At 44.0% G+C, this 15,161-nt stretch overlaps 1 protein-coding gene across 1 annotated transcript in view; it reads right to left on the bottom strand.

The window, feature by feature from the left end:
• BRF1 (BRF1 RNA polymerase III transcription initiation factor subunit) overlaps window positions 1–8,367 on the bottom strand; it is a 176,699-nt gene extending 168,332 nt beyond the window's left edge. The window contains exon 1 of the mRNA XM_054825930.1: window positions 8,037–8,367. Within this exon, the coding sequence (XP_054681905.1) occupies window positions 8,037–8,223 (187 nt within the window). The 5' untranslated portion in view covers window positions 8,224–8,367. The remainder of the gene's footprint in view (window positions 1–8,036) is intronic.
• Window positions 8,368–15,161: the final 6,794 nt, after the last annotated feature.

Consider the following 15,161-nt stretch of genomic DNA (forward strand, 5'->3'; position numbering starts at 1 on the left):
TTTCCACAAACCCCAAAAGACTGAAATACTTAGATCAAGGCAAACCCCAGTCAAGTTCTACACTTGAGGTTAATGTAGCTCACACTCCTCAATGTAAAAACAAAGAAGTTTTTAAGGATAAAGTAGTATATACAAAATATTTCAGTAAGCTTCCATAGGCATACCTGAAAAACTCAACATACCACAGCTTTACTAAAGGGCAAGCTATATTAAATTTGTCAAGGGACACTGCAGAGTAAGAGTACACATTACACATTTATGGCAGTGCAAATGGGTCGCTGTATCAAGTTGCTTATAATCTACTTGCAATAAAAAAAAACCTATTAGCAGAAAGAAACTTTTACTTGATATTCTAACATTTGAAACAGCCCACTTACAAATGCTGTGGAGCCTCCTACACTAGGAAGTTTTAACAAACACTTGTTGGTGTGTTAAGGGCTACTAGCTCACAAGTTTCCTTTCTCCCTATGAGCAAAAGCAAGCAGGTACCTTCCACAAGCAACGTTCTTCCCACCAGCCTCAAATTAGCATCTTGCAAATTCACGTACTTTTGGAGATGGAGAGTCTTAACATATGTATGCTGTACAAGAGCCATGAGCTCCATGTGAGCTGAAGTTGGACTAATGCTGTCAATGCCCCTTGTAGCCTCCCATTTCTATGACTACGTCTGTATAGTTGTCATCATCCTAAAACCTACTGGCTTAATCATTAAAAGACTTTAATTCGCACCTGTTATTGTAAATCCCAAATAACAAATGCCAGCTTAGCATTTAAAGAAAAGAATATGCATTTTTAATTTAGTTTATTACATATTTTTTAATCAAAAGCCACCAAAACAAATAGAAATTCCAAGCAATCAACCATAAAACAGTAAACCTGTTTTAAGACAGTCACACTGTTCAGTCTTGCGCAGACACACCGGTGACGTTCATTTACCTCAGACCCCAAGGCAGAATAAGTCCTGTGGGACAAGAATCCCACCTTGATGGCCAGCCTACTCCGCAGCCCTCCTACTGAGGCTTTCCACAACGTGCATTTGAGGGTGAAGCATCCTATAGGTCTCATCTGGAGCTGATAAATGCCCCTAGCTCCACCAACTTGTCTTCTCCATCCCACAGTTCTGTTGCCTCAGTCTATGGAAGCTACATTTCACTATGCTAACCTCTATTTTTTTTATCCTGTTTTCCCCCAAGGGAAATGGCACACACAGCAGCGCTGCCCAGCCCTGTCCTCTCTCTGCGTGGTTTCAGACAAACCTGAGAGGGCGACAGAGGTCTCAAAACAGCAAGGTTTTTGTCAGTTTTGTAAAAAAAAGGGCAGCTGGTTGAGGAAGATGCGCTAGGTAAGAGGGAACAGCAAGGGCCAGCAGTGCCTGGCAAAGTGGGCAGCTCACTGCCACTGGACCATATGCACACAGAGATCCCTGACGCTTCCGAAGGGCAGGTTTCCAGACTGCCTTATGGTTTGTCCCCAAGAAGCTTATCAGATGCTATTTTTCTCAACATACTATCAAGCTTTTATAGGCAATTTCTGGAACAAAAGAAGCTGAGCTTCTAATACGTTTCAGGATCACAAGCTCAGCACACCTTGCGGTGCCCTTTTCTCATGCTGTATTTTCTCAGTTGGGTCTTCCAGCTTGCTGCACATCAGCTTTCTCAGGTTGGACTGCTTTCTCATCCTTTGATTAGTGTCAGAAGCCCCAGACTTCCACTTTCTCAGCTGCTTTAAACAAAAACCTGAAGATCTGAACTATCAATGTTTGCTCCATGCTGGGCTTTCCTCCTCTCACTCTCTCCAGCTTTGTACTTAGTTTTTCTCCTGTTAGCCTCATGGAAGATATTTATGAAAACAGTTTCTCTCAACAACTACCACAAGACAGGGGACTCCCACCCAGACAGAGTGAAAAAGTGATCAGAGAATTTGCTGCCTTCAAACGCAGCACACAACTCCTAATTTGCCTTTCTGCAAAAGCAGCTGCCATAAAACTGATGCAGACTGGCGAAGGGCTCGGTGGACCTCCATTTTCCAGGATGCAATTACATTATAGAGGAAAGGGAGAAGCGTAGCTCACTCTTACACCCTGCATTGCTGTACTTCATGCTGTGATGCGTTCAAATGTTATGACTGATAGGACTCTGTTAAGAACTTAGGTATGAAGGAGAAAAAACAAAACACAACAAACCAAGATGCACTCACTCCAATTAGCAGAATGAGGAATTTTAATTTAAATGTTCCTCAAATTGGACAAGAAGCCACAGAGAACAACCTCTTTTGAGACAGCCTGAACTGGCTATCAATTAAAGTTGGATAGTTATTCTTCAAAACTAGACTCAGAAAGGAAAAGCACATGCCTCAAACATTTTCTGTGCAATTGACAGAGCTCCTTGGAGCTCAAATGCACATGGCAACCCTTTTCCACTAGTATCTGACTTATCCAGGGTCAAATCAGTCAAGCTCAGAAACTCAATTTCAACGCATGGCCTTCACAAGCTGCAAGAGAGTAACATGGCCAGGGTTAAGTGTTGAGGCTGGACTCTTACCCAGCCATGACCACCTGCAACAGAAGTAAGAATTAGAACTAACCGGACCAGTACAGAGCCTATCAAAGCTTTCACTAGCTTGTGCTTTGTGAGGACTTTCAGAAGATCAATAGAAAGATACACAGTAGCCCCCATCTAGAGCATTCCTTTGGTAGTCAAAGAACTGACCAGCTCATGACCCAGCAAGTGACAGGTACTTCACAAGAAGAGACAACTTGCCACTCCCCAAGACAAACACCATTAATAAGAATTGCGGAATTCGGCTAACCTGCGATCATATCCTCCATTTCCATCAAGACCATAGCAATGAAGACCACTGGTGTTATTACACTGAGATAGATAGGTCATAACCATTTCCAAAGGGCATCTCAACAGGACTGGGGCAGCCCAGCTCTCTGTGTATTTATATAAGCATGCTATCTCCTTTTATATGCCCTGACTACCATCAGGTAAGATTTCATGGTCCTTTTTACAAAGTACTGCATATGCAACTTCATAAACCTTACTCTAAATAAATCTTTGCCTTGCAGTCTGCATTTCTGGACTTCTTTTCACAGACTCTCGCAATTTTAAGTATCTCTACCACCTACTTATCACAAGGAGATCAGAAAAATTAGCTAAGTATTTTCAAGACAGAACATATCTATGTATCTGTCAAAGTCAGAGGAGTTTTATGTTCACCACCTTCCAAAACACAAGCTGAGAAAACCCCAGTATTAATACCTAGGGACACCTACGCTTTATGCTGCAAAACCATAGCCCTCCAATTCTTGTACCAGTTTTAAAAGAATGGTCAAAATCCTCAAAAGCATCTTTATAGAGCTCAAAGAACATGACCATCCTTTGAGGACTCAAAAGAACAGATGTGCCAAGTCAGATCAAAAGATTGTCTAGTCCAGTACCCTGCCTCTGAATGGTAAAGTCCATTAATATACACACCTACACAAAACAGAGGAGGAAAGCTTGTCGCGATACTTCTCTCAAGTAATCTCCGAGAGTCTAGAGCTCAAGGATTTCCTGAGCCAGAAATAGTTTGGGGTTTTTTAGTGGCCATGACACTTTTTTATTCTGTTTGCCCAATCATTTTTTACCTCATGAAAACTTTTAATATCTACAACTTAAGATTCACAATTTAATTAAATGTTTTTTTCTGGGAAAAAACCCAAAATCAACCAAACAAAAAAACATCTTAATACTTCTGAACCTCCTACTTGCTACCTTTAAAATAAGCTAGCTGCTAGATTTCTTAGTGCTCCCTAGTTTTTGCATTATGTGATAGTGAACAATCACTCATCCTTGCCATGCTACTCTACTGTATTTACAGACCTCTACTATGCCCCCGTTCAATCATCTCTTTTCCAGTCTGAAGAGGCTGAGTCTGTTCAGTCACTCTAATGGAGAAGCTCTTCAAGAAGCCCTCCTCTTCATCACCCCATCTTCCTCTCTGAATCTTTTCTAGTTCTATTAGAGGTTTTCTTGAGGAGGGGGAAGAAAACAGAGAAACACACCTGCACTGCACACAGTATTTAAGTTGCAGATAGTGCTGTGAATATGTAACAGTGTATGTATATGTTGCCATTTTCTTTTCCTGGTAACTTCTAACATTCCCCTTCCTACTCTGTTTTGGTTGTTGGGGGTTTTTTGTATAGTGAATGAACATTGAGCTAAATGTTTTTACAGAGCTATCCATTAAGACATAGGGATCTCCTTCCCATGTTATAGTAGCCAGTCCAGATGCTACCATCTCACACGTGGAAGAAAGGAACAATCCTAACTCTCACTGCAACTCTCGATCCTGTCTGCTATCCTACTACCCAGCTACTAAGAGCAACAGGTCCTTCTACAGTCTTTACTACCCAAAATAATTTAGTGTTACCAGCAAACCTCAATAACTCACCATTCACCTGTTTTCCAGATCATCAGCCCAGAATGTATGGAACTTCACTGTCAACTCTTTCAGGAGACTTATTATTTATTTCTAGTCTATGTTTCTTATAATTTGAGTAGTTACTCTGCTCTGTAAGTACTTTCCTTTATCCATGACAGCTCAGATTCTTCAAAAGCTTCCGGTGAAGGATCTCGCTGACCTCCCTTTGCAAATCCAACAATCTGCTTTGTCCACTTACTGACTTCTTTAGAAAGCTCCAAAGGATCCACAAGGCACGCCACTTCACCAAAAAACATCCTTCCCCCATATTTACCTGTACAGCCGCCTATTTTGTCCTTCACTGCTTCTACCCTTTTGCCCAACAGACTTACTAGCCTACATTTCCCCAACCTTCATGCAGTAGCAAAGCAAAACCTCTCACTCACATCCAAGCACAAGCCCACACTTTCTCAGCACACCAATGATCAGGTGTTAAAACTGTCAAAACAATAGAAAGAAACAAACTCACACACACCTGCATTGGAAAACATCAGCTGTACCAAACTTCTCTGTGAAAGGCATCAGCATTGAGGCTGTGGCTTCCTACACTAGGCACATTGATAGCTGAATGTAAATACTGCCTGGGAAAACTTAACTGTGATCTCACACCTTCTTCCAACCCTGAGAAAACAAAAGAAAGGATTTCCCATGTTTTATAGGGAGACTGCTGGGCTTAATAGCAAGGTCTTGGTGTGATCTAGACAGGCCACTTTGTATTAACATAGAGAAGTGCACGACTCTTCCTCCTTCAGCAAACAAATCCAAGATTCTGAATCCTTACCACACAGCTTGGCAAAATAAAAGGTTTTGCTAGATGTACCAAAGAGAAGTCAGCAACACTGTCTCAGTGCTTTCCACTCCCTTTTGCTTCTTTATAATGAAGATGAAAATAAATTATGAATAAAGGCATTTATAACTATTTGACATATATTATCGCACAAATAGAAGCCCTCATGGATCTTGGAAGGGTATGGGGCATCTTGTTGCACAACCAGGAACTCTGAACTCCACAGACACCAACAGCCCCATTCAACTCCCAGCTCTGCACCAGAGAACCTGACGGCCCTCATACTTTGCCATACCTAGACAACAGTCTCTGAGTCGCCTAGCCCTACCAACCAAGAGCCAGGGTCTCCAAAACAGTAGCCCAGGCACCCCTGACAATGCAAACGCTTCACGCATTAGGGCTGCATGTGAACACCAGACTGCAGTCCAAGGAGCCTCAGCCTGAGGCATTTCATACCCAGGGGATCCCTCAGAGCCACAGACCTAAAAAGCCAACAAAGATGACAGGTAAAGGTACTAAAAACAGGTCACTTTGATGGAAACCTGCTTATGTAATCAGAAGTCACTGAAAGCTATAGCTTACCAGAAAATGTTGCTTTCAGCAAGTACATGTTTTCTGACTTAAAAGAAATATAAGTTCCACTGGAAATTCTCCAGCCAGCACAACACTCAAAGATAAAAATTCTGTCTTGCTTACACAGGAAAGGACTTTTCTCCCCATTCCCACGGACTTTCATCAGTGTCATACAAGTATAATAGATAAGCACACGTCATGAAGACACTGTTACTACAGCACAAATACATCTTTTCAGATTAGCTTGCATCACTCTGTACATCAAGCAAAAAAAGTTATTCACAACAGAAGCATCTGGTTTGGAACATAAAGAATTATACCAGCCTAAACCACCCGCATTCAAATTTCCTTAAAATATTTACTGTGTGAAACAGGGCCTGCACTCATCCTTGTGGTAACTTAGCAAATCTACAGACAGCATTGTTTTGAAAGTCCTGCTGTATTGTTTCCACAAACAACACTTCACCAAAATACATACATTAACGCACATGGGGACTTGCTAGAAGATCACAGTATGAACACACAGGGAAGCCCCTGCAACCACACCTTGTGCCAGCCAGATAAAGCCACCATAAGCATGCTAGAATGTGATCCAGTTACATTTTCAGTTTTACACACCCACTTATCAGCCCAGTGCTTATCTGTCTTCATGGGTGCTAGAATTATTTTTCAGAGTAAGGTATGACAGGTAACTAGCTTTAAAAGATCAAGGAATGAATGCACCACCCATCAAAAAATATCAGCCAACAGCAACATCTCAGGACTTGCACAACAGGGAAAAAGTCCCTTAAAGAAACTTCGGAAACTACCATGCAATTCATTCATTCAGAAGAAAAAGACTCAGTATGGTGCGCTTCTCTCTTTTCCTTGTGATTTTTTTCCCCCGTAGGATAAAGGCATCCCGAAATGAGCTCTTGTTTGCATGCCATCTGTCCTGCATAATTTGGGTGGGAGGGAAAAAGCAGTACAAGCCCTTAAAAATGTAGTCTCCACATCACTACAGGGAAAAGTGAAGGATAGAAGAGCTGCTCATAAGCTATAAAAAAGTAATGCCAGCACCCTGAGTTGGAAGACAAGAATGGCATCAGACAAATCCTAGTCTACAGTAAACTCCCAAACTCCAATATGCAGTGCTGTCTTCTCCACCACTTCTCTTTCTTCCCTACAGCCATACAATCCATCAGCTGCCCCTCGTTTCACCGCTAAGCTCCTTCCCATACTTCTTGCTTACGTTTCTCTCTCCTTATGCACATTCCCCACATGCATTTTCCTTCTCTCCCCTTCCAAACACCATATCCTCTTCTCGTGGCCCTTTCCAGGTGTGCAGACCTTATGCTCCAGGGCATTCACACAAACACCTCAACCCATCTATTTACTGAAGGAGACTCTTGACCCTTCGCTTCCAGCCTTTCTCCTCCATCACACTGCCACCGTGCCTCCAGGTACTCCCTCTACCCATCAAACACCCAACTCTGCTGTCCTCTGCCCCAAATAATTTCATATACCTCCCCATTCCCCGTGTACCCAGTCCTTCCACACAGAGCCCCAAACTTTCTCTCATGCACCCACCTCACACTACACAGCAGTCCCTCATGCACTTACTCCTGTCAAACACAAAACATCTCTCCCATCCTCTACAGCTCTTTTCCCCCATTCGTCCCAGCCTCCCCCCACCCCACTCCTGTCTCACCTCGCACAGCACGCTGTCCTCCCTCCCCATGCACCATCTCCCATGCCCACTTTGTGCAGCGCTAGCTCCCACACCCACCATCCCTGTCCCTCCTTTGCACAACACACTCTTCCGCGCGCTTTGTCCCCCACATCCCTTTGCACAGCACCCTGCCCCCCACGCGCTAACCCTGTACCCTCTTTGCACAGCACCGTCTTCCCTATGCATTGTCCTTACCACCCCCAGAACCCTACCCTCCAGCACAGCGCCCTCACCCCGAGCACTGTCCCTGTCCTCCATACCCCTCACAGCACCTTTTCCCTCAGGCACTGTCCCTTGTCCTCCCACACTCCCTCCCCTGTCTCTCCAACATTCTCTCTCCATACATTACCCCTTATTCCTCTCACACCCGCTCCCCACGCACTGCCCCGGCCCCCCCCCCAGCACCCTCGCCGCCCGCCCCGCTCCCCCCGGCCCCACACAACACCACAGCCCCCGGCCCGGCCCGACGCACGTGCGCCCCTCCCCGGCGGCGCTCACCGTCCAGCGACACGAACTGCCCCACGGCGGAGGAGCCGCCGCCGCTGTTCTCCACGAACTGCACCTCGGAGACGATGATGTTGTCCTCCAGCACCGAGCCGCAGCCCGTACACACCGCGTCCCCGCGCGCCGCGTCCACCTCGATCTCCGAGCAGCCGCAGGCGGCGCACACCCGTCCGCCCGGCATCTTGCCCAGCGCCCCGGGCCGGGCCGGGTCCCGGCCGGCCCGCCGCCGCCGCCTCCTCCCCGACGCTACCCGCCGCCCGGCACGGCACAGCCCGGCCTCGGCGCAGGCCTCGCTCGCCGGGACCGGTAGGGGGAGGAGCGCGGCGGCGGCCGGCCCCGTCCGCTCTCGCGAGACTTCCTCTGCCGCTCCCCGCCCCGCCGGTGCGGCTCTTTCCTCACCGCCTGCCTGCCCCGGCCCTAGTGGGTGTCAGGGAGCTCCGCTGTCCTCCGCCACCACAGCCTCCGGCTGCACTTCGGGGCTTCCCTTCTCCAGCCCCAAGTAAACAGCCGCGAACCACGCCTGGCCTCTAGAGCTCCGAGCGTCACTGTGATGGCGGAGGGGAGTCCGGTTAACGAGGCGGGGCCCAAAGGCTTAGAGCGACCGAAGGCCACTTGGGGCGGGGACGGCCGTTACTGAACCGCTTCCCGCGGCCCGGGCAGCGGCGGGAAGGCGCCGGCGTCTGTCAGTGCAGGGCTGAGCTCCTGAGGGCTCCCTGAGGTGGGGGGAACGCGCCTTGCAAGTCAGGTCTGGGGGAACCCGGGACGGGTCTGGAGGTGCTGCTTGGGGAGCAGCTGCGGGCCCCGCTCTCGAAAGGAGCGTTCCCTTGGCGTTCCTCCGTGGTGAAGTGCGGTGCTGCCCTCCGTGAGCGTCTGCCAGCACCGGGCAACGCACCCAGGTATTCGCCGTTCTGCAGAACTGGGCCCAGGGTGTTTCAGGTTAAGTCATGTGCCTTGTGCTTAAGGCAGAACATGAGCATTCTCTAATATTTTCCCCAGAATTCATTCGTTTCACCACAGACTTCTTACCTAACCTTATGTAGTAAATTCATGCCATGGTTTCTGTATGATAAAACAAGGGTGGTAACACAACTTTCTGCCAATCTTTGTCCTTCCTCCTGATTTAGGTGGCTTGATTTGTGGGGAAAAGAGTGTCGCTAACAAAATTTGTACTGTGGCTGAGTGGTACGTTATTTTTGACACCCTGTAAAGCCTAGAATAATTATAAGTTGTGTAAATATACATGGCATATAGTGAAAAATGTGGGCCTCATATTCTCATCTTCCGTATGCCGATTCCTGTGTTCCCTAAAAATAAAATCAGGCCTACAACACTCATATTTGCATTTCAAAAGTATAATATTTGTTATGCTTCAAAATTGATTAATTCATCAAATGTAATGAATCATTCTGTAATACATAGATAAAAGTTTTGTGAGGCATAATGCAACAGTTTCATTAAAGCACTTTGAGCTCTGCATAACAAAGGTGCCATAATATTAAAACTTTGTAACTTTCGTTTATTAGTTCCTGAATCAACTCAGTTTTCATCCAAGAAAGTTGTTGCTCACTAGCATTCAACCCACATGTAGTAAATTAGCGTGGCATGCCACTGATGGGAAGGAAAGTGAGCAGAGTAGGTACTGTAGCTCGAGGTTTGTATAGACTTTCATCTGTCAGCTTTCGAAATATGCAAGTCAGTTAATGCAGAAGCAGAAACCTTCACCTTCTTACAAACTCTCTGCTGTCAGTATCTGTCTTCCACCAAATAACTTGGATGCAGCCAAGTATCACATACAGATCTCTATGAACTGATAGATAGATGGTACGAAATTATTTTCTGTGGCACATTTAGAAGCACATTGGGGCACATACTAAAGCTTTATTATTCCATCCAAAAAGCTGAGCATCTCATAGGCATGAGATTCTGTCATTTGCATGTTCTGGTCTTCTGCAAAAGGAAAATAGCGATATCATAATGGAGATTGTGCCACTATATACACAGTTTGGCTTCTTTCTTATTCTCCTTTTTATTCTGTTCTCAGAGATGTATTTGTGAAAATAAGAAGTTTGGGTTTCTTCAGATTCCTTCTGCTTCTGGAGTTTATTTCCTTCCTGAAGTTCCTCCTGCTGCTTGTGAGGTAATGAGTGCCGCAGCAGCCAAGGGTGATCTCACAAAATTATGCACTGTGTAGATGTCAGGGGAGAATGATAGACAAACACTTTTAGCAATAATAGGAAGAGAAAAACCCATGAAATAAATAATTTTTCTCTTTCAGCAAAGTCCCTTGAATATCAGGTTATTTTAAGTAAGACAACGCAGATCAGCTCCAGTGTCATTGTCATGGTTTAATGTGGCCGGCAGCTAAAACAACCACGCAGCCATTCGCTCACTCCCCCCTCAAGTGGGATGGGGGAGAGGATTGAAAGGGAAAAAAAGTAAGACTCGTGGATTGAGATAGAGACAGTTTAATAAGACAGAAAAGTAGTAGTAGTAGTAGTAGTAGTAATAATAATAATAATAATAATAATAATAATAATAATATACAAGTGATGAACAGCACAATTTCTCACCACTCAAAGCCAATGCTCAGCTAGTTCCCGAGCTGCCCTGCCTCCCGGCCAGCCCCCAGTTATATATGGAGCATGATGTCATATGGTATGGAATATCCCTTTGGTCAGTCTGGGTCAGCTGTCCTGGCTGTATCCCCTCCCAGCTTCTTGGTCACCCCCCACCTTCATGTTGGCAGGGCAGTATGAGAAGCTGAACAGTCCCTGACTGCTTGGCAACAACTAAAACATCAGTGTGTTATCAACATTATTCGCATCCTAAATCAAATACACAGCACCATATCAGCTGCTAGGAAGAAAATTAACTCTATCCCAGCTGAAACCAGGACAGTTGTATATTGTGTCATATATTGTGCCTCTGACAGAGGCCAGCATCAACACAAGAAATCCTGCAGCAAGCAGTTTTGAAATACCTTTCCACTGAAAATGTTCTTCCTAACACACTTAGGTAGAGGGTAATGTAGTCCTGATCAATGAGGACTTAAGTTTTACACATCTTCCAAAATCATTGGTGTTTTGATAATGTTTTAAGTGTTATGAGCCTTTTCTGGGAGTCCCAAACAAGTTTGTGGTTTTTCTCTTTGAATGTGAGCAGCAGAGGGCCCTAGTGAGAACGTAATATACAGCTGCTGTGCAAAAAGGCTCGTTTACTGTCATACTGAGGAATTAAGTGGGTTTTAATTTTTATCTTCTTGTAAGGTGAGGTTAGTGCTGATGAAAGAAAATGGGTTCCCAGTCCTGAAGACTGAAGTTTTTTACCTCCCATTCATGAAAGCTTTCTTATATAATGCCCCTTAAATATTTAAAACATTTCTATAGGATCATTGTGTGTACAAAACCCCATTCCCTGCAATATTTTGCCCTTTCAGTTAAGAGGAGGAAAGGACCTGTTTTCCATTTCACCTACCGTCATATTTCATACCTCCTATTTTCACTCCTAAGTGTGACAAAAAGTGGTGATCAGGATGTCTGTTAGCCCAGACCGACCAATTTCCTTCCTGCTGTGTCTCCAGGAACCCCGAATATAACCCACTCGTGGGTGTGCATGTTTGACATTCAGTTGTTGAGGTTTCAAAGAGAGGAACTGTTCTCATTTGCTTGAAAATTAGAATTTTTTTTTCCCTACTGCTCATACAACAGTAGGAAGAATGCAAATAGGCTGTACAAATCCAGACTGGAGTGCAAGGGAATCCCACTCCGCTCTTGCAAATGAACAGCACAGCAGGGAATATACTAGAGCAAGCAGATGACAGATTACCATACCTCCACAAGAGATGGATCCTCTTCTATAAACATAATGATTTGAAGCAGATGTTTATGCATCATATGACAGAAAACTCTGGCTTTTTGGTCATAGCTCGTCCTTCTGGGTACTGAGCCTCCCAATGCACCAGCCCATGTGGGAAATATTTTCGGTTAGAGGTACAAAGTTTAATCCCTTGATTTGATCAGCTGCTGTGAGCATCCTCAGCTCTCTGGCATTTCAGCTGGAATTGCTCCTCTTAAAATCAGGCCTAAGAGTATTGCAGAAGTCTCTCAAGAAGTTTGAATATGCACATAACTTGAGACAAAACCCGAGCAGAGAAAGCCTTCTTTGGTTTTGGACTGTCCAAGAGAAGGCAGAAACTATTCATTCAACCTGAAAATTTGCACATGGATTCTTTGGAGGTGAAGTCATAGGGATACTAGATAGAGGGGGGAACAAAGGATTTCGAAATGGATTAACCTTATAAGGTGATCGCAAATGGATACTTCTTTTTTTGTCTGTGCCAGTCCAAATGCATTTGGCTACACTAGTGATGAACACGAGGGGGCACCCAAGGAAAATGAAATCTGCAATGCTCCCACAGGTTAGGCTGATTTTCCATCTGCTTTCCTATATATATATATTTTTTTTTTTTTTGGTCGGCATATTTCTAATTATTTCCTGACATTGTTTTCATGACATTCAACAATAAATGGCAATTAAAAAAGCTTTGGGAAAAACATTCTGAGAAGAAAAGCTTTTGGCATGTGCCAAATCACGTAGTAAAATTGCTCAGCAAACACTTGAACTTCTCTGTGTGATCACATCCCTGCTGTGCAGAGACAGCACTTTGCAGCTGAGCCTTCATCCCTGAGTAAGGGGCAGAGATCCCCTGGCTTTCCCGGTTACCTTCCCGAGATCCATGCCTGGTACGATTCTTAGAACATGAGGACAGCAGAAAGCACAAATACTGTAGCTTAGAAAATCCACTGATAAATCAGAGGAGGGAAAGTCCAAGGGTATTGAGTACAAAGACCCAGAAGCCACCACCAGTTGTGGAAGTCTCTCATCAGTGAATCGCTGGAAGCTGTGAGCAATATTGCTGCCCGGCTATTCTGTTCCAAACGTCTCCCCCTGCCAGCCGACTACTTGAAGATATGCGGCTGATCAGTGAGTGCTTTTAGGAAGGATGTAAGCAAGGTAAAAATAGATATGCCCTCCTAGTTTCTAGCAATCTGCAGCTTAAGGATTTCATCAGCTGAAAGCTAATACATACTAGCAGACTTTTTATCTGTTAAATCAGTTTTTGATCTGTGTATACTTTCAAGATCCACAACATCCGGTAGTTTGGGGTGTATCACAATTTAGTTGGGTAGCAAGTGAAAAAGTTTAAAAATGGCCTAAACATTTCAGTTGGTAATCTTGAGTTCTTGTGCTATAATGAGTGGTGAATAGTTGCTCCCATCGCACCTCTTTCATGTCAGTGGAGGATTTTTTAGGCCTGTTTTACACCTTCTCTCAATCAGGATCACTTCACAAGAGCACTTCTTCCTCCAGATAAGTACTGCAATGCTAATCAGCCACAGTCTGAACACAAAATAATCAGTTCAGGATGGTCATTTAAGAGGAAACCCTTTTTAATGAAGCACCAGTAATATACTGCACTGAATAACGAAAGGCTTCCGTCACTTGGGGATGTAAGCATGGGCAAATATTCCTGTGAAAACACAACTCTGCTTGTCTTCAGCTCTTATATTCTGAGACTTGTTCGTTCAAACATTAATGATTTCATCACTCACCATCAGAGAACCATTGCAGTCAGCTAATTGCTTACTTAAGTGACTGACTCTGTACCCAGAAATTTAACTGAAATGAGAAATGCCCGGTTTTAAGTGCCATTTTTGGGTACACATTTGATGAGTGGATACTTTGGTGCAAATACATTTGCCATATAGATTGAAAATGAGGCTTTCACTAAATGCTAATATTAATGCGTAAGGCAAAAAACCCCAGGGACGTTACACTGGATGGATCTGCACACTCAAATGCAGAAGCAAACTGCGCATCTTACTGATAGTTTCCATGTTTTCTCCAATTCAGAATGACAAGCCAGAAGTTCAGACCAGCAAGTGGGAAGCTGTAGAAGCACATCAAAAAGTAAATCAAAAGTGAATCTCCTTTAGTTTTGAAGAATAAGTTTGGAAAAGTAGTTGCACAATTAGTGGATTGTCTGCTTAGCATCAAGGCAAATTCAATGCAGTTAAAAAATAATGCTATAAACTATGCCTGTAAAGTGCCTAAGATAGTGTTGGACATTTACAGGTTATACCTAACAAGTCATAAATAGGATTAGGAGAAAAGATAGCCTCTTAAACAGGCGTTTGCTAGCTACATTAGAGCAGGATATTAAAAATTCTGCTGTCACCAAGCGGTATTAATAGTCCAAACTCTCTTTATTGGCATTTCACAGGCAGAAGTCTGCCATAATCAGAATGACTGTGCCAGCATCAAAGAAGAATATGCCATTCAAGTGTTATTTAAGACCATGAAACGTTTGTGTGTCAATGTAGAATCAAAAGTATATATTTATGTATGATAATGTCACAACTCCTCTGGCCATCAGGGACCCCTTTCAGACTGAAACCTGCAGAGATAAGGGAGAACATTGCTGCAGCCTCTGCCTTTGCCAGCGCGGAAGAAAGGCCAGAAGCAGGGTAAGGAACACAGTGTCCTCCTTCACACAGCCCGTTAGCACCAGGACAAGGTACGATGGAGCAAGCAGCTTGGATAAGTACTGGTTGGCCTGTGGGTGAGGCCAGTTCTCTCCTGTTTGGGTCGTAAAAGACATCAAAGAATTATCCTTTCAATGAGCTGTGTGTCATTGCCTGCTTTTCTGCAGAGAGAGTCCCAGCACCTCAAATATGCCAAAGTTAACCCAGTGCTAAAGAAACCATCAGACAATACTACAAGTTGTTGTCCACTATCTAAAGCTATGAGCAGGCTAAATAAAAATAACACTAGATTTTAAAGAAGCCACAGTATAATCCTTTCCTGGCACTGGAGAATTTTCAAGAATTTGGCAGATTTCCTAGTTTGAATTAGTTGAATAAATTAGATGACTAACATTTTTCAGAGGGCAGCCATAAAATATGCTTGAAGTAAATCAAACTATTTCATACCAATAATTTGAGAAAAAAAGAAAATCTCTTGAATCATTTAAATATTTTCTTTAAATGTGAAATTATCAAAAGGGTAAAATCTGCCACAATTTTCAAAATGAGACATTTATAATCAGTTTAGGTCTCA

Source organism: Grus americana, chromosome 5, assembly GCF_028858705.1.
Source record: "Grus americana isolate bGruAme1 chromosome 5, bGruAme1.mat, whole genome shotgun sequence".
NCBI classification, from domain to species: Eukaryota; Metazoa; Chordata; class Aves; order Gruiformes; family Gruidae; genus Grus; species Grus americana.